The 18,652-nt window shown below is 56.0% G+C and overlaps 1 protein-coding gene across 1 annotated transcript; it reads right to left on the reverse strand.

Moving 5' to 3' along the window:
- Positions 1-2,614: 2,614 nt before the first annotated feature.
- Positions 2,615-17,568, reverse strand: SPMAP2 (sperm microtubule associated protein 2). Its single transcript, XM_031438204.2, has 9 exons — positions 17,267-17,568; positions 9,842-9,958; positions 9,645-9,716; positions 9,140-9,201; positions 8,519-8,588; positions 7,423-7,540; positions 4,322-4,481; positions 2,904-3,050; positions 2,615-2,869 (listed from the first exon to the last, which is right to left on the reverse strand). The coding sequence occupies exons 1-9, from the start codon at positions 17,566-17,568 to the stop codon at positions 2,748-2,750; spliced, it is 1,170 nt and encodes a 389-aa protein (XP_031294064.2). The 3' UTR covers positions 2,615-2,747.
- Positions 17,569-18,652: the final 1,084 nt, after the last annotated feature.

Here is an 18,652-nt window from a genome sequence, read left to right on the forward strand (position 1 = left end):
CAACGGGGGACAGCTGTGATGTTCCAGCGCTCCCCTAGGACCTGCTGCCACTGTGTCCCCTTTCCCTTTTCCCTTGTGTCCTGCACCCCCGGGCGGGTGGCGACCCCCAGGGCCAGCACCACGCATTTTCGTCTGTATCTCGGTCTCAGAATCTGCTTCCTGGGGACCTCACCTCTGACACAAAACAGGAATCGTACTTTGAAAATGTAAAAAACAGACGCGGTAACACACGTTGAAAGTGTAGCGTAAATACGGTGAAGAGCTAAGAGCAGATACGCGCGCTGTCAGGAGCTGGGAGCGGGCCAAACTCAGAATGACCCCCAGATGCATCGTAGGGTTGGGAACCAGTGAGTCACATTGGGTCCCAGTTTACCAGTGTTCCAGAAACATTCCCCGTAGGGACAGAGAGCAGACACTGGAGGCCAGGCCAGGCCGGGAGAGCAGCCCCACGGGGCTTTGGCGGAGATGAACTTGTGTGTCTTGATCACAGTGGTGGCTCCGCCACTGGGTGCCTGTGTCCTGCTCATAAACTGGTAAGACTTGCTGTCTGTCTGTCCCAGCTCAACAAAGCTGACCACAAGCCACATCTGCAACATGTAGTACACACGCTTCTCTATCAGCGCATCAGATCACAAGATGGGGATTTACGTGTAGGCCAAAGTCAAATAGTATTTCTTAGAGAGATGTCTGCGTGAAGCTTTTTTCTTCTCATCTTGAATAAGAACGTGAAAATGTGAAGAGGTCTTGGACCAGAGAACCAGCACGTCATTCTGGACCCTTGGTTGGTTTATGGTTTTTGTTTTTTGTGTTTTGCAGGGTCCCAAAGGGCGAACACCCCCTTTATTTGTGGAGGGTCACTGCTTACCAGCCACACTGTCACCAAGGTGTGTACACTCTGCCTTGTTGACACTGAACCTCTGTGGTTTCTAACAGGTATCAGTCTCCTCTTGCTGCTGTGACAAACCACCACAGATCCAGTAGCTACAACAAACACACTTTCGTTATCTGGGGCTCAGACATCACGGTGTCAGCAGGCCGTGCTCCCCCCGGAGGCCCTGAGAGGGGCCGTGCTTCCTCTGAGGGCTGCGATCCTCCTCGTGTGGCTTTGGTGTCACAGTTTCCTCTACCTCCCTCTTGCGACATGTGATCACATTGGTCCCACCCGGGGGATCCAGGGTAACCTCCTTCTCTCAAAACCTTTCATCCCACTGCAGAGTCCCTTTTGCCATCTAAAGTGACATGTTCACAGATTTCAGGGATTGGGGCCCAAACATCTTTGGTGTCCACTCGACCAGAATCAGGACACCCTGTTTCCAGGGTGGGAACTCCTGTCCAGTAAACAGGGTGTGAGCCCTGGTCCACGTGCCCCTTGTCTCATCACAGCCGCCCCTGCCGAGGCTATCCAGCTGCCGTGGTCCCCACTCCTGTGATGAGGAGAGAGCCAGCAGTCTTATCACCACTGGACAGGTGTGCAGCCACCATCTCCCTCCAGTAGCAGAAACATTCACTCAGCAGTGGCCACCGGCTTCAAGTCAGTTTGTGTCATTGTATCAATCGGGAGGGGGAGGGGGGGCTTCTTTTTAACCTTTTTCTTCTGAACCTCTGTCCAGGTTTGCGTCTATAAATACTTCAAAAATGTCCTTTAAATCATTGAGTGAATTAATGTCCCCAAAGCCTGGTACTAATTGTGGATCCTCAGACTCATGGCTCAGGACCTGACCTGTGGCAGATGCTGAGAAAATAGTTGTTGAGGGGCTGGCCTACGTCAGTCCACACATCAGTCTCTCAGGACCCAGCAACTGGTCCCCAAGTGGCCCAGCCGGAACCAGAGATACACGAGACTTTGTCTAGGATTTCAGAGACATAAGCAATCTCTCTCCCACTGTGCTCAGCTGAATAACAGCCCCCAGAGACACCCCTGTCCTGGTCCCAGGACCTGAGGATGCGTCACCTCACAGGACAGAGGGGACCCTGAAGGTGGGATTGAGTTAAGGCCCCTGGGATGGGGGTGATCCTGGATTCCCAGGGGGCCCTGTGTCCTCATAGGGTCCTCATTAGAGGGAGGCGGGAGGGTCGGAGTCAGAGAGAGACGGGAGATGCTGCGCTGCTGGCGGTGAGGATGCAGGAAGGGGCCGCGAGCCAGGGATGCAGCGCCTCCAGAAGCTGGAAGAGGCAGGAGCCACTTCTCCCTGGAGCCTCCGGAGGGACCAGCCCCACCCACGCCTGGGTTTAGCGCTGTGAGGCCCGAGTCAGACTCCTGACCTCCAGGACCGTCAGAGAGCAGATCTGTGTTGTTTTAAGCCACCTGTTTGTGGTGACTTGTTCCAGCTGCCCCAGGAAACTCACGTGGGGACTGCGGGTCTGTCACAAACTATCTGACCCTCAGTCACAACCTCAGCAAAACGAGGACACTCCTACTCCCCCTCACCAGGTTGCTGCGAGGATCGATCGGTGAACCATCCACTGGTTTGTTATGGAGGTCACCCTGTGTCCGCGGGGCTCGTGGACACCCAGGATGTGGCTGGAGCAGGAGAATTCGAGGGGAAACTGTGAAGTGAGGGGTGGAGTCGCCGTCAGAGCAGCTGGCGATGGCAGGGGATGGAAATCTGGGGGGGAAAAAGGGCTGCACGAGCTGCAGGTTGAATGCGAATGTAAGTATTATTATCACCATGAGCATCACCTCCTCCTCTGGCCTCTTCCACTGCCTTCCTGCCTCCTGGCCCAAGCGCTCAGACCCACACACGAGGTTAGGATGCGCTCGGGTGTTCACTGGTCATGGCGTGGGCTCGGGGGCCAGGCCGGCTCTCAGTCTCAGACTCTTCCGGTGACACCCTTGGGGGTGGCGAGCTCGTGCAGGCGTGGGGACGCCCGGGCCACCAGGGAGGCGGGGGAGATGCGGCAGGGGTCGTAGCCCTCGTTCAGGCACTTCCGCACCTTGGGCTTGGCCAGCGAGATGACCCGGGGACTGGCCACTGCCTTCTTGGTGATCTCCAGCACCTCCCAGCGTGGATCTCGGTCAGGAACACACTTGTCTGACTGGGCCTTGGGCACTGGAAGGGCGGGAGAGAAGGACAGGTCAGGCCCGGAGCCCTGCGTGTGGGGCCCGCCCCTGCAGAGGTCAGCCTCCTGGGTTAGAGCTCCCAAGTTCAATGGCCTGTCCGACGACAGCTGAGCAGATACACACACGCGTGTCCCTCCACACACAGGAGCATCACTCAGCCGTGAAAAGGAGAGCAGCCCTGACACTTGCCACCACGTGGATGGACCCTGAGAACACGATGCTCAGGGAGAGAAGCAGACACAGGAGGACACACAGTGTGTGACTCCATGGATGTGAAACGTCCAGAACAGGCCAGTCCACAGAGACAGGAGAGGGGATTCCTGGTTGTCAGGGGCTGAGTAGGGGGTGGGGTGGCTGCTCATGGGGACAGTACGTGGAATGTTCTAGAATTAGAGGTGATGAGTGCATAGCTCAGTGAATGTACTGAAAGATACTGAATTGGGCACTTTAAAAGGGTGAATTGTAAAAAAAAAAAAAAAAAAAAAAAAAAAAAATGAAATGGTCACAGGTCCCAGACAGAGAGACTCAGAGGGGAGAGATGGAGGTGCCAGGGGCCAGGGGTGAGGAAGGCGTTCAGTCAGCCCTTTCTCCCACTCCTTCCTCTGATGTCTCGGTGGGGAGGGGAGTGTGGGAGGCCTCCTCTCTTCCTGGCTGGTGCTGCTCTCCTGGTAGGGGGTTCCTGCCGGGCACTGGCCACAGGGGTGCGGGACAGGCATGCAGGGCCCCAGAGGGCTGCGTGTGTCTGGGGGTCTCTGTGCACCTCACGTGTACCCCAGAGGGAGACACAGCAAGCTGCCTTCGGTGGTGGGATCCCTTTCTTCTCCACAGTACTCTGCCTCCTCCAAAGTCTCTGCAGTCAGGGCACGCTACTTTTGTTGGGGGGAACCAGGTACTGCCTTTGTTTTACGGGACGGGAAGAGAGTCAGGCCAACGCCACACCAGCCACCCGTGGGCCTCAGCTTAGCCCTCCAGGCCCCGGCCCCACACCCCGACTTCCTCTTCTGCAGCCACTTGCTGTGCCAGGAGACCCTCTGCCCAGGCCCACACACCCGACCCTGGGGGACAGGTCCCCAGCTCCAGGGGGCCCTGTGGGCCGCAGTCTGAATTATCCACAGGGGTCTGGACCATGGCTCTGCAGTTCAAGGGGAAGATGAGGGAAGCACGAATCTGGCAGAAGCAGGTGCAAGTCCACTGACTGCCCGTCTGTGTCTGGTGGGGAAGGACCCCCAACAAGGCACCAAGCCCCAGGGACCTGCTTACTGGCCAAGTGCAGGAGGCGGTTGTAGTCGGACACGTGTGGCTTGGGTTTCGGCATGGGGTCCCACTCTTCCAGCAGGGTGGCTGGAGCCCTGGGCTTGGCCAAGAGGAGGATCCTGGGACTGGGCACGGCCATCCGGGCTGCCCTGGACACCTGGGACACCTGGAAACAGAGTTATTCGTGACTCTCCCTTATGCCCCAGACCAAACAACCCCACGGCAATACTGAAAGACCAAAGACAGACTAGGAGGAGGGTAGTTTGCGGCGTGTTCAGCAAAGGATTAGCAACCATCACAAATAAAGAGCTCCTCTAAATCAATAACACAAAAGAACGACAGGAACCTGAGCCAATCAGGTAGGCAAGCAAGCCAAGGGATCAGCAAGCCTCTCTGTGGACCAGGGAAATGTAATTAAAACAGCAAAACATCGCTCCACGCCAACAAACTTGGCAAAAGTGAAAAAGTCTGACCTTATCAAGTCCTGGCAAGAACACAGAGGGTGGGGAGGGGAGGCTCCAGCACTTGGGAGAGCAACCGTCCATCCCCAGTAGCGGGGGACATGCACCCTGGACACCACTGACACCACGGCGGGAGGGTAAGCGCGGGGACATCTCCGTGGCTGGCAACCGGGGTACCTGGAAACAACCTCGGTGCCTATCAGTCGGGGATGGGTTGGTGAACGGGTATACTCCTGTGCCCGGACACAACCCAGCAGTAAAAACACAGCTTCTACATAAACGAGCCCACAGTGCTCTAGAGAGCAGACATTGAGGGGAAAGCAAGAAAGAAGAGAGTCCATATGTGTATATTAAACACACAACACACTGTGGTTATAGTTTATGGGTCTATTTGCATAATAAAGTACAAAATGATGGAAACGAGGCAGAGCCGGCCAAAGTGCAGGACGGCAGACGGTTTACCGAGAAACCCACAGAGGCAGCTCAGTGTCTCGCAGGGAATCCACACATGACAAGTGCCTTTGAAACCGGCTGTCACGCGGCGCCATCAGCTGGCGGCAAATCGGTTAATCGTTGTCCCGCTCTCGCCACCCCCCCCCCCAAAAAAAGTGCAAACCAGATCCGCTCCTCCCAGGCTGCCCCCTCCCCGCCAGCCGGCTCCTTTACACGTGTAAACGTTCTTAAAGAATGGACAAAACCTGAGTGTGTCTGCCCAGTGGAGGTGGGGGCCGTCCTGACTCCTCTGGAGGGGGAGGGCGCAGGGGAAGGGGGGAATGTTTTACTCCTAAAGGGAGGAGGTCAGAATAAACCTGCCCAAACCCTCGGGCATGTCATGTGTTCCGAAAGCTCTCTGCTAGGTGCGCTTTGGGTAGGAGACTGCCTGGAGGCAGAGGACTGGCTGAAACCATCTCCAAGGTTCACTGAAACTTGAGTCCCTGTCTCCTGACATTGTCCTGCTTGGAAACCACAGACACTGCTCTCACTAAAGACATCTTGGTGTTTACAGACTCGTGTCCCTCCTTCTGTCCTTCCCTCCGTCCTTCTTTCCCCTCCCCTCCCCTTCTCCTCCCCCTACCCCTGCCCGTGGCCCCCACAGCTGTCACCAGCTGAGGTGGAGGTGAGTCAGACTGCAGTCCTGCCTTCAAGGAGCCCCAGCCTGGAGGGCAGACCACAGGCAGGTAAACACTGGTTTATTCAGGCACTGGAATAATATTGAGGACCACTCCAATGCCTGCCCAGGACAAGGCAAGGTCTGGACACCAGGATAGACAAGCCCCTTTGTGCAGTGCAGGAATCGACAGTCCAGTCCAAGCCTGTGTGAGAGGCGCTGGGGAGGGAAATTCTGGTGTAGGAGTCTGGAGGTGGGGCTCCCCCTAGGCTGGGCGGAACAGGAGCAGAGCCGGAGTCTAGGTAGGGGGACGACACGTGCAAAGGCCGGGGGCCTTGTAGAGGGAGCAGCATTTAGTCCAACAGAGGGGACACATGCGGGTGGAGTGGTGGAGAAGACCCCGTCCTGCTGACGTTCCCGGGGAGCGTACTGGGGAGCCACGGAGGGCGCTGGGCACAGAGGGCTTGACGGCTGAACCGGCAAAGGAGAGGCAGGGGCCAGGGCAACAGCAGGTGCATCACCAGGCAAGAGGTGGGCAGGTCAGAAGGCCAGTGCCCCCTCCCCCTGGATCCTGATGCAACCAAACAAAACCGACTCTAAAAGCCATTTTTTGAGACAGCTGGGGAGACAGCACGTGGACAGGGTATGCTGACACTAAGGTAACGTTGTTCAGTCTTCCAGTGTAACTATTATCGTTACGGTTGTTTTCAAAGTAGCCTCCTCTGTCAGCAATCTACAAGGAAGCACTGATTAGGAAGTGCTGAGATGCCTGGGTTTACTTTTCAAAGGTTTAAAGCAGGGTCTGTCAAATAAGCTCGTGAAAGCACCCGTCCGCACACGACTCAACGCGCGTGGAGCCACCGTGCCACCCGCGGCACGTCTGTCAGCCAGCCAGCTGGGAGGCAACAAGCAGAGCGACCAGCAAAGGCACAGATGGTGCTGGACAGAGCGGCTGCCGTGGACGCAGCTGGCCAGTTTCTGACGTCAGACAGGCCTCCGGACCCAGCAAGCCCACTTCCAGGTGTTCACCCCGGACGCACAGAAACTATCCCCACAGAGACCCGAGCTCAGAGGTTCACGCAGCTGTGTGTGCAGGAGCCTAAACCCACAAACAGCCACACGTCCCTCAGCGGGTGAGCCGTGCCCACACCATGGCCCCTTCCCAGGAGAGCGTGTCTCATCAGGAGTGGCCGGAGGGGGCCTACAGGGCCGAGTCAGGCCCCAGCTGGGGAGGAGAGGTAAGGGCTGGATTCAGAACGCGCTGAGCTTTCTGGTAACCTGAGACTGGGCGGAAGGCTCTGGGCTCCTCTCTGAGCTGAGGGGCAGGGAGGGTGGTCCTGGAGCAGGCTTCCAGGCAGGGCAGGAAAGTAAAGCTTTCTCTGGAACAAATCCTGGAGGATTCACAGGAAGGCAGTGATGTGTCTACTGCTCTGCAGTCTGTTCCCTCCTGTCCTCCTAGGCCCCTGACCGCAGCCTGGGGCCAGGGTTGTGGGGGGCCTGCGGGGAGCAGGGCCAATCCAGGAGAGACAGGTACCTACCTCGGACATGCTGGTGCTCCAGATGTTGCTCCGCATCTTCGGCCTGGCCAGTTCCCTCAGGCGACTGGACGCTTGGTATCCCAAGGTGGACCGGGCAATGGGCCAGACGGAGGTGGTCCTGAGGGACAGCCACGTTGGAGGCCCAGGGGGACATGTGTGTGCTTCTATGTGTGGGTGACACCCCCCTCTCAGCTGCTCTCTGATTCTGGGGATCAGGGGAGCCTGGGACCATGGAGAGTTTTGAAAATACCTCCAAGGAGGATTCATAAAAGAGCCCCCAGTGTCCTCAGGGTCAGAGTGACGCTCTCAGGAGATCCTGTGCCGCCCGCCCTTCCCAGGCCTCCCCCATACCCCCCCCAACCAGGGCAAGTTGGGAACTGGATGCCATGGGTAGAGAGTGTGCTTCCGAGTGCCCACAGGAAGCCAGGAAAGAGCTTCCCCACACCGCAGGCCCCGCGCCTCCTAAAATCAGATCTCAGCTCTGCTTCTGCTCCAGAAACAGCCACGTCTGAGGCAGACTCTCATTTTCACATCCCTCAGGCTGGACCACAGGGACACGGCCGCCAGAGGCCCAGGTCGTCCTTGCCTGGATGTGCTGGGATGCGGGCATCACACGGGTCAGCCCAGCCGAGCTCCACGCACCTGGTTCTGCAGGTGCTACGTCACACGCAGAGTAAATTACCTCCAAGTCAGACATCGATCGCTCGTGATCGGCATTAAGGTGAGGGATTACTGGCACGTGGAAGACGTGGGTGGGGCTGAGCGGAAAGCGACTCAGAACATTTGCACTGGATTCAGCCAGTTCATCTCAGGTGCCCTCCTTTCCATGCCAGCACCAGATAAGACACTGCAGCCTGTGTCCTGTCCCTCCAGACCACACTCCAACCAGCACAGAAGGCACGGTGCCCCGAGGCATCTCACAGCTGCCAGCCTCTGGAGCCCCCGGGGCCCACGCTGCTCACCCTGGGCAAGTGCCTCTGCGTCTCCAGCATCTCCCGCAGGAGCGCAGCCCCGAGGCTCAGTGCCCGAGGCCCTGGCGGGGGCGGCCCCGGCCCCGGCCCTGCCCCCGCCCACCCCAGAGTCGCGGGGGCCCCACCTGTTGTTGCTGTAGCACTCTGAGTAGAACCTCTTGGGTCGAGCCAGCTCCTCCACCCGGCGGGACACCTCTGCGGGAAAAGGGCAACAGCCTGACTCAAACCCGACCCCCTACACCAGACACCCTGCCTGGGAACCGCGGGTCCCGGTCTGGGAGCGGCAGGGCTGGACGGGGGCGCGGCAGGCCCACCAGTGGGAAAGCAGATTTTGGCCAGAAGTCAGGACAGGCCTCCTGTCGGGGCTTCTGAACCCTGAGGGAGAACACACCCTGAGCTTCTCTCCAGAAATGAGCTTTCCTGAAACGTTTAATTTAAAGGGACCTGCTGCACTTAGTGTAGAAGCTACTGTGGAAAGAAGGGAAGGGTCCTCTGTGAAGTTGACACTGGCCCCTCCTTGGCTGCCACGTCCCCTGGACAGTGGGCCCCACAGCCCTCCCCCAAGGCCAGCCTCCTGATGGGGGACAGACTCTGGAGAGGACCCCTGGAAGATTGGGTGGGGGTACTCCTGGGTGACGAGGAACGAGCAGCCCCAGGGGACTCCTGGCAGGGTTGGGGCAGGGGGGGCACGGGTCAGGGTGAGATGGGCCGCCCTGGGAGGAGGGAGGCAGGTGGGCTCCACCCACCCGGCACTGTGATGGTGAGGGTGGTGTCTTTGAGAAATCTCTCCGTCCAGTACACGGATGGCCTGGAACACACCCAGCGGGGCTCAGGGTGAGGGAGGCAGGGCCCAGACATCCTGCGCCCGGCTCAGGAACAGGACTCAGGGCGCCCTGTGAACTCAACCTCGAGGAGAACAGCTGGATAGGGAGGGAGGGAGGAGACAGAGTGGGGGGTTGCAGAAGGGGCAGTCAGAGAGGGGCAGGGGAGAAAGTCTTAGAGCTGTGGGGAGTGAAGATTATTTTGAGCAAAGCAGGTGTTCAGAGGAGGAAGGAGCTGGGGGAAAAAAGAAGTGTAACTGAGAAGGGGGCCCAGCGGTCATCTGGGGAGCCAACCCATCTCAAGCTGGGGCCAGGAGTCCTGGGTGGGGGCCCCAACCAAGAGCCCTGCCTTGGACCCATCCCAGGAGAGTAGAGGGACTCGAGAGACGGGCCCCTGGACGTGGAGGGCATGCGGGGGGCCTGGACTCACCAGTAGACACAGAACTGCAGGCTCCTCATGCGGGGGGTGATCCACGCATAGCCCCTGCAGCAGCACCCCATCCTGCGGGAGACAGGGCCCCGCCCACCCTGGCGCTGGGCTCCTGACTTCTCACCCCCCTCAGAACCCACCTGGCATGTGGGGACAGAGGGGGCCTGGGGCCCGGGCTCCCCCCCACGGACCCTCACCTGTCCTTCAGGACGTGCCAGTTGGTCTTGGGCTTCGCCAGCTCGAAGAGCCGCCTCCTCTTCCTCCTCTCCCGGCCCACGGAGGTGCTGGGGAGCCTCTGGGAGATGGACAGCCGGCTTCGGGAGAGTCGGGGGGTGAGGTCGGAGGTGCCCGCTCCCCCCTCTGCAGCCCAGACCCATCCTTCTGCTCTCCCCCACCCCCCACCCCATGGGTCTCCTGGCCTCCTAAAGAGGCCTCTCTGGAGGAGAATTCTGGCATCACAACGACCTGGACCAAGACCCTAAGTTCTCCACCAGTGGGCCCCTCAGTTCCCTCCTCTGTGAACCGAGCAGAGACTCATTCCCGCCTCTCAGGGTCAGAAGACAAATGGCCACCAGAGCCCAAAGGGGCACTAGGTCACAGAGTGCCCTCTACTGAGGCGGGGACCCCCCCCCCCAAGCAGGGCCACTACTCTCCTGCCAGCACCAACCGGTTCCCTGGCCCAGAGGCTCTATTTTCACTTTTTGCCTCTGGAAAGGCTTACTTACCCCTAAAATTCTATTGGTTCTCTGAACTCACTTCTGATTGGTTATTTCTCTCCTTCCTGATTGGTCCACTTCCCTCACTCCTGATTGGTTATTTCTCTCCCTCCTGATTGGTCCATTTCTACAAAGCTTGTTCTTAATTAGTCAACATTCCTTATACCTCATTTGCATACGATGTTGCAAAGTGTAAACTGGCAGCCTATAAAAGCCAGTGTAAACCTACAGACAGGGTTCAAAGCTTGGATTGTTAACTTCTTTGGGCCTGCTGGCATAATAAACGTGAGTTCTCCAACTATCCTAGTGCTGCTTGGTCTCTAGCCTGGATCCAGGTTGCTATCACAACTGAACTGTAACACCGAGCTATAATGCTGAGCTGTAACACATTTTTCCGTGACATTTCTGAAGGCCCTAGCGCGATTCCAACCATGCTGTTTCCTTACGCCGCAGCAGCATCGGAGCAACCACCGGGAACTCCAAAAGTGAACAAGGAGGTGCGCCGCCTGACAGTATTGCAGGTCCTCCTTTGCGGAGGTGATTCGGTCCTCTGGGCGGCTGTGCCCCAACTGGACTTGGTGGAGGAATAGACCAACTCACCAAGCAATGTGGCCGAACAAGGTAGGAGCCCTGGGAAGCATCCATATTTAGGTTAGGGTAATCAGGTTGTGTCCTGAGGACAGAAGAGGAGACTGGTCACCTCCTCCAGCTCCCCACCTGACGGTAGGGGAGGGAATGTGCAAATAATCTGTGTTTGGGTGTGTGTGGGTGGGTGGGTGGGTGCAGCCTGAAAAGCATGCGGTCAGGTTCGAGTTTGTGGCTCCATGGCATTCTGCTACGGAGTTCGAGTGAGTCCCAACCTGCGGTTCTGTGGTAACATTACACGGCTCATGGCGGTATCGGCCCCTCAGGGAATCGATTGGAGTCAGTGGTTTATACTGACCCGCTGAAGCTAATTAGCGCCTTCATCCCCGTGAGAGGAGTGGCCAGGCAGACGCAGGGAAAACCCTCCCTTTGTCCCGTTTGCGACACCGGCACAGGATGGCTACACAGGGAGGGAAAGGGACGCAGAACAGTCTATGAGTAAATGACCCCTGTGTCCTTAGGGGCAAAGATGAGACGATGTTAAACAGTTTCAGACGCGACCTTGTCACCAGTCCCCCGGAATATCCTGTCGCAATCAATAAACCAGTCTCAATATACTTACCTGTCTGAAATTAAGACTACAAGACCTGTTTCAGAGGGAGCCAACCCAGGGCTGGCTGGAACTCTCTTCTGACGTCCCCCTTATTTTGGTTCACTTATTCTGCCACCAGCCAGCCACCCTGGCCTCATATTTTGTCAATTCAGGCTATAAAAAGACTTATACAGGGCCCCCAGAGCTCATCCAGGCCTGGGGGAGTCTCAGGGTTACCTGCCTAATGTGGAAACCCCAACTCACTGGCAGCACTTGCAGCCAAGCAGGTAGATGTTAGGCCCAGTGAGGCAGCCAGCTTTTTTGAGAACTCCACTGTTTTGAGGAGTGGGAAGAAGATACGGGGGTCACAGTCCTCAGTGCCAGAAGCAGACCCACACCTATGGGCCATGAACTATGTCAACTAATAGTAAAGGGATCCTCAAAATCAAAGCCGACAGTTCTGGACTGCATGGTTAAAAATTTCAAAAAGGGTTTCTCAGGCAACTATGGAATTAAGTTGACACCAAAAAAGTTGCACACATGGTGCGAGTCAGAGTGGCCCACCTTTGGAGTGGGATGGCCCCTGGAAGGCACGCTTGACCTGTCAGCTGTCAGGGACATACACTGGATAATCACCACGCCCCCAGGGCACCGCGACCAACTCCTATATATTGATTCTTGGCTAACAATCGCCCAAACCTTGCCTCCATGGGTCCGGGTCTACACAAACGGTCAAGGACAATATAAGATCCTCATGGTTCTGACATTAAAGATGGAAAAAGACACGAGGCCAGTCCTTCAGGTAAACCCTGAAGAACTGCCAGTGCTACCCCTGCCAAATGTTCCTACTGCTACTGCAGCTCCAGCACAGCTGCCTCTACCGGACGGTCCACCACTGCTTGTACCGCCACGGTGGCCCCAGGCTCTGAGCTGGGAGCCCAAGGGGTGGAAACTCTGTTCAGCCCCGCAGGACACCCAGCCAGCGGCCACTCTCCAGAGGCCTCTCCGGGAGACCCAAGAGCCCCAACAAGCTAACGATGATGGCCCCGTACAGCCCAGCCACTCCATCCCGTACTATCAGGCTTTCAGTACAACGGATCTCCTGAACTGGCGACACCACACTCTGCCGTGTTCGGAAAAACCCCAGGCCATGATTGACCTCCTGGAGTCCATCTTCCAGACCCACCGGCCAACTTGGGATGACATTCAACAGCTGCTCCTGACACTCTTCAATACTAAAGAAAGAAAGCAGATCATAACAGAAACGGCTACAAAAATGAAAATGGCTACAAAAGCAGGCCCCAGAGGGAACCATGGATGTGGAAGAATGGGCCCGGAATGCAGCCCCAGAGACAAGACCAGAATGGAACTAACTCCCAAGCTGAACGGAAGGCTCTGCAGACATATTGGAGAGCCCTCCTACATGGGTTGCGAGCTGGGGCAAAGAAACCAACCAACATGTCTACGACCACCATGATCCAAAGGCAGACAAGTTCCCCAGGTACTATGGTGAGAGGCAATTTGGGAGCCCACAGAGATGTCAATCATCCACTATAAAGGACACCATAAAGGGAAATGAACCCTATAAACAAGAAACAACTAGCAGATCAGGCTACACACAAAGCGGCAAGTGAATCAGGCCATGCCAGAGATCTTGGGGCCATCCCAAAGGTTCGACCAGCACCCAAACTGCTGCCAACATCTCCAGCATACAGCCACGAGAAAAACTCATGGGCCAAAACTAGAGAAGGAACCAGCAGAAAAAAAGGACGGTGGGTGATGCCTGACAAACGTGTATATATATACCTGAACGATTAGCCCACCAGGTGGTCCTTCAGCAACATGAGCTCGCCCACCTGGGAAAGACTGCCCCAGAGGCCCTGCTGGGGCGGTACTGTCTGATCCCTCAACTTCCATCCCTCTGTGCCTCAGTCTCAGCGCTGCCTCACATGTGCTCAGAATAATGCACAACAGGGGTCAGCTAGCTAGACCAAGAAGAATCCAGTGCCTTGGCCAGGCTCCTTTTAAAGATATGGAAATGTGTTTTGCAGAAGTGGGGCCCAGCAGAGGATACAACTACTTGCTGGTTTTTATCTGCACCTTTTCAGGATGGGTAGAAGCATACCCAACACGGACTGAGGAAGCAAGAGGAGTAACAAAGGCCTAACTCAGAGAAATCATCCCCAGATTTGGGATGCCATTAACCATAGGGTCAGACAATGGACCCGCATTCATGGCAGAAATACTAGAAGTGGTAAGAACACTAAACATCTGCTGGAATCTACAAGAAGCCTACAGGCCCTGGCATTCAGGGAGGATAGAGTGCATGGGCCAGACCCTTAAAAAGGAGATGATAAAGCTCAGTTGAGAAACTCAACTACCTTGGACTGACACTCTGCCCATGGCTCTCCAGTGGGTACTCTGCGCCCCTTGGTCCAAGACGGGATTCTCCCCTTTTGAAATCTTATATGGGAAACCCCCTCCCCTGATGTTACTAGGGGAAAATGTTAGAGGTGGGAAGCTTAGAACTTCATAAGTAAATGCAGGGTCTCCAAAAAAACTATGCGGAAAGTCCATAGGTGGGTAACTGATGGGATCCCAGTCTCACTGGGAACAATGTTACACCTATATGAGCCGGGAGATCAAGTCTGGATAAGAGATTGGAAAAAGGAGCCCCTTGAACCCACTTGGAGGGGCCCCTACCCAGTTATACTAAACATCCCAACAGCTCTTAAAGTTGCAGATATCACCCCATGGATTCATCACACCAGAGTAAAGAGAGAAGCACCACCACGAGACGAGGACGTCTGGAGAATCAACCAGGACCTCGAGGAGCCACTCGAAATTGGGGCCAGAGACACCCGCCTCACCTGCCGGAGAGCACCAAGCCTTGCTCTAGCCACACTCGGAAGCTAGCTAGTCAACGCACGGCAGAAGCCTGAGGAACCACCAATCAAGACATAAAATGAACTGCCGCCCCGACTTTATTTTATTGAGTATTGTTACTATATTACTAGCTGTAGGACTGATAGCCACTGCACCCCAGGATTGGAACATGGGCCAGAAACTAATAGCAGCTGTACTCTCTCTCTACAATAGGAAGCCTAATGGTCAGTCGGTATCTGCTGGAGGAACCATACCTCCCTCTTAGAAAAAGTGAAGCCCCAAACCCTTCTGCTTACAAAAGTAGTTGCTGGCATATCTCTTTCCATGACAGGGGTTCCAATGGGACCCATTCACCAAATTGCATTTGGCAGGAACCTGCTCCCCAGAAAAAATCCCCGGCCCACACGCTCAGGGCCCTTCTATACACCTAGCAACGGTTGGGAAAAGAAAAATAGACCTAGGTCCATGCCTTATAACCAGGACCCCCCAATTAAGTCCCTTATTAAGCAAGTCCATCACCTTAATGCTACTAACCCACAACTAGCAAGTGCTTCCTGGCTCTGCCTGCGTCCCAGCCCCCTCCAGCATGCAGCAAGCCCGATAGGTCTCTCAGCTCTAACCAAGTTTAATGGCCGCCCTGGGTGGTCCCCAGACTCCACAGATGTAAGCCCCCAGTCACTTAATGTACAGCCGGCCCATACAGCTCCCGCCTCCATCTACAACTCGGGGACAAAACATTCTGTAGGAAATCTGGCCACTGCCCAGTGTGCCCAAACCCATAACTGCACCCCTGTTTACAGTTGGACGCCTGCCAAACCCTGGTGCACACCAAGCCCAGGTACCTTTTTTGGTAGGTGGGGCACACGCCTGCCAGCCAGTTGACAGGTAATTGCACACTGGCCTTCCTTACCCCTCAGATACACATACCTGATAACCAGAGCCTTCCTGTACCCCTGATGGCCCATACTTGATCAAAAAGGGCCATCCAGTTAATACTACCACTACTTGTTGGGCTGGAATAGCGACTGGAGTGGGCACAGGAATAGGAGGAATAGCCTCATCATCCTACTATGACCAGCAGTTATCTGCTGAGGTCACTGAAGGCTTAAAACAGGTGGCTGAGTCCTTAATGACGCTACAAAACCAGTGGGACTCCCTAGCAGCAGTAGTCCTACACAACAGGAGGGGTTTAGACTTGCTCACCCCCAAAAAGGGGGGACTTTGTCTCTTCCTAAATGGGGAATGCTGTTTCTATGTAAATCGATCAGGAATTGTCAGAAATATGGTCCAACAACTACGAGATCGAGCTGGGCGCAGAAACCAGGAATTAGCAAACTCCTGGGCACAGGGGACTAACCCCTGGGGTTGGGCCTCCTGACTCCTCCCCCTAGCAGGCCCCCTCCTTATGATCCTTTCAGCACTGCTGTTTGGCCCCTGCATCCTTAATCTCATTACCTGTTTCATTAGCTCACGAGTAGAGTCACTGAGACGACAGCTACTAGTCACTCAGTACAGGCCCCTGGACCAGGAAGAACCCAATGATGAATAAGGGGCATCACTCTAAGGTTGATGCTCACTACAGATGTTAAAGAGAGCATCAAAGCGGGGAATGAGGCGGGAAGCCCCATAAAAAGACTGGCAGGACCCTCAAGCAGGGCCACTACTCTGCTGCCAGCACCATCCAGTTCCCCAGCCCAGAGGCTCTATCTTCACTTTTTTGCCTCTGAACCAGCTTACTTACCCTTAAAATTCTATTGGTTCCCTGAGCTCACTTCTGATTGGTTATTTCCTTCACTCCTGATTGGTTATTTCTGTCACTCCTGATTGGCCCACTTCCCTAACTTCTGATTGGCCCATTTGTAGTACTTTATTTGCATGGAGCTCACTCCTGGTTGGTCCATTTCTACAAAGCTTGTTCTTAGTCAACTCTCCTTATACCTCATTTGCATATGATGTTGCAAAGTATAAACTGGCAGCCTATAAAAGCGATGTAAATCTACAGACGGGGTCCAGAGCTTGGAGTGTTAACTCCTCAGGGCCCGCTGGCGTAATAAACCTGAGTTCTCCAACTCTCCGAGTGCTGCTTGGTCTCTCACCGGGATCCAGGTTGCTGTCACAACTGAGCTGTAACACTTTTCCACACCACCACCCAGGAAGCCCACAGACAGGGCAGACCAGGGTGTTCAGTGACTGCACAGGCACACACCCCCTGCCCCACCGGCTGCATCACATATGGGTCTGTGCTCTTCACGCAAGCTCTGTGGGAACAGGAGTCATTGTACAGGGAGGGTGAATGTCCCTCTGCAGTGCAGGGGCTCAGGGGGTAGCACCTGCTGACCTACTGTCTGGAAGCAGAGGGGGCAGGGGGCAGGGAGCCCAGGGACCCTTGCACACATGTGCACGCGCACACGCACACTAAGGCACTAGATCCCACAGTGAGAGGGAGCACCTGCTTCTCTGCAGGACATGCAGCAGCTCAGCTCACCCGGGATGTGCCCTCCGGCCTGTACTCAGCATTTCTAGCCATTTGTGGCACTTGGAAGGGTTTCAGCTTTGGGAATTGGGAGATTTTTTCCCACTTCTTTTTCTTTCTGACCAAGGGCCACGACTTGTGACCCTCCCGCCGCTCTAAACTTTGTTCAACTCCCAAAGCAGCACTTTTACAGGGTTTCCCACCCTAACTCATAAGCCCCCGGACAGGGGCTCTTTGCCAATGTCCTCCTCAGGGGCAGTGAGGTGCCTGGCCTGCGTCTCAGGCCCCGGGGGAACCCACGTCAGTGCAGCCACACCCAGGGGCCACCCAGCCCACCCCCGCCACCCGCGCAGCCACTCCCCTGGCCCACCTCATCTCTGGCACACCCTCCTCATCTTTCTCCAGAACGCGCTCCAGCTCTGCGATGGCCTCTGCTGGGTGCTGGGAGTCCAGGAGCTCTTCCCCAGTCACCTCAGGGGGAATCTCCTCTTCCTGGCTCTCTGATCCCAGCTCCCTGTCATCCAGATCCTGGTATTTGGCGTCCCTGGACCCCCAGCTCTCATACACAGTGCCCTGGAGGCCCAGCGTGGCATCCTCCTGCACCCGCTCCGACCTGTCTTTGGGCTCCGACGTGTGGTGGCCATACGGTGAACTTTGCTGGTGGTCCCCCATGTGCCGGGCCCTCCCCAGCCCTGCAGCCTTGCTCCCACAATACCCAAGTGTGTCTGTGGTCACCTGGCAACAGGAGAATTGTCCCCACATTCTTGGCGCCCACGTTCCACGACCAGCACAGCCACAGACGGCCACCACCGAGATGACACTGACGCTGCCCTGTGTGGGTTCGCCCACTCCTCCAACCTCGGCCCGCCCCATCCCCTCCTGCCACTCTGCCTTCCTGCTCCAACTTGCTGGCACCCACCTCAGGGCTTCTGCACATGCTGGTTCCCTCTGCCCACACACGTCCTGGGGGCTCCTCTTCAAGACAGCAGCTCCCTGCCTAGGGCTCTGCGTCTCAGCGCCTGGCTTGACTTCTCCATGGCGTTTGGCACAGCCTGAAATGACATTGGTCACATATTTGCTTTCTTCTTCAGTGTCTAGCTCTGTCTTGTAGAAAGTTCCTTCCCAGACCAGGAGCCGAGGGAGTCCCACTCACTGTGTGTCCTGGGGCTTGGAAGAGCGCCTGGCCCTCAGAAGGCTCTCTGCGATGGTCTGCTGAGTGAACAGTTGCTCTGGGAGCAGGGCACAGGGCTGGAGTGTACCATCTCCGCCCTCCATTTCTTCTTAGTAAGAGACCCCACTGTGCTGAGATGGAGAAGTCAGCAACAGTGGTGACAGTTCACCGGGGTCCGAGCCCCCAGGACTGGCTTAGGAATGAGGCCTGAGAGGGAGTCTGCAGTTTCCGGGACGATGTTCTCTCTCCTGAAAAGAGACAGGAGGAGAGAACCCATCTTTTCTTCTTGGTTATTCCCGGGACTGTGTGTGATGTCTAGTGCTCAGGCAGCCACCCTGTGACCATGAGACCTGCTAGTCTGAGGACAGTGAACTGAAAGATGGGTTTTTGGTGACAATGTTGAGCCTCTGATCTTGGCAGCCCTGGAGCCTTCTCTGTGCCTGGGCTTCCTGTTACTTGGCACAGTTAATTCCCTTAGTATCAGGGTTTCCTGTTTGCTGCAGACAAAAGCACACTATCTGGTACAGATCCTTCCAGCCCCAACATGTCATGAGAAATAACTTCAGCTACAAATGGTGTTCAAAA

This window comes from Camelus dromedarius, chromosome 27 (genome assembly GCF_036321535.1).
Source record: "Camelus dromedarius isolate mCamDro1 chromosome 27, mCamDro1.pat, whole genome shotgun sequence".
NCBI lineage: Eukaryota > Metazoa > Chordata > Mammalia > Artiodactyla > Camelidae > Camelus > Camelus dromedarius.

Excerpts from the sequence above, each read along its gene's own strand:
- SPMAP2 (XM_031438204.2), bottom strand. The coding sequence starts at position 17,568 with ATGGGGGACCACCAGCAAAGTTCACCGTATGGCCACCACACGTCGGAG. Across the intron at positions 7,541-8,518 it reads GAGTGCTACAGCAACAACAG|GACCACCTCCGTCTGGCCCA; the intron begins GTGGGGCCCCCG and ends GCTGTCCCTCAG. Across the intron at positions 4,482-7,422 it reads GGAGCACCAGCATGTCCGAG|GTGTCCCAGGTGTCCAGGGC; the intron begins GTAGGTACCTGT and ends CTCTGTTTCCAG.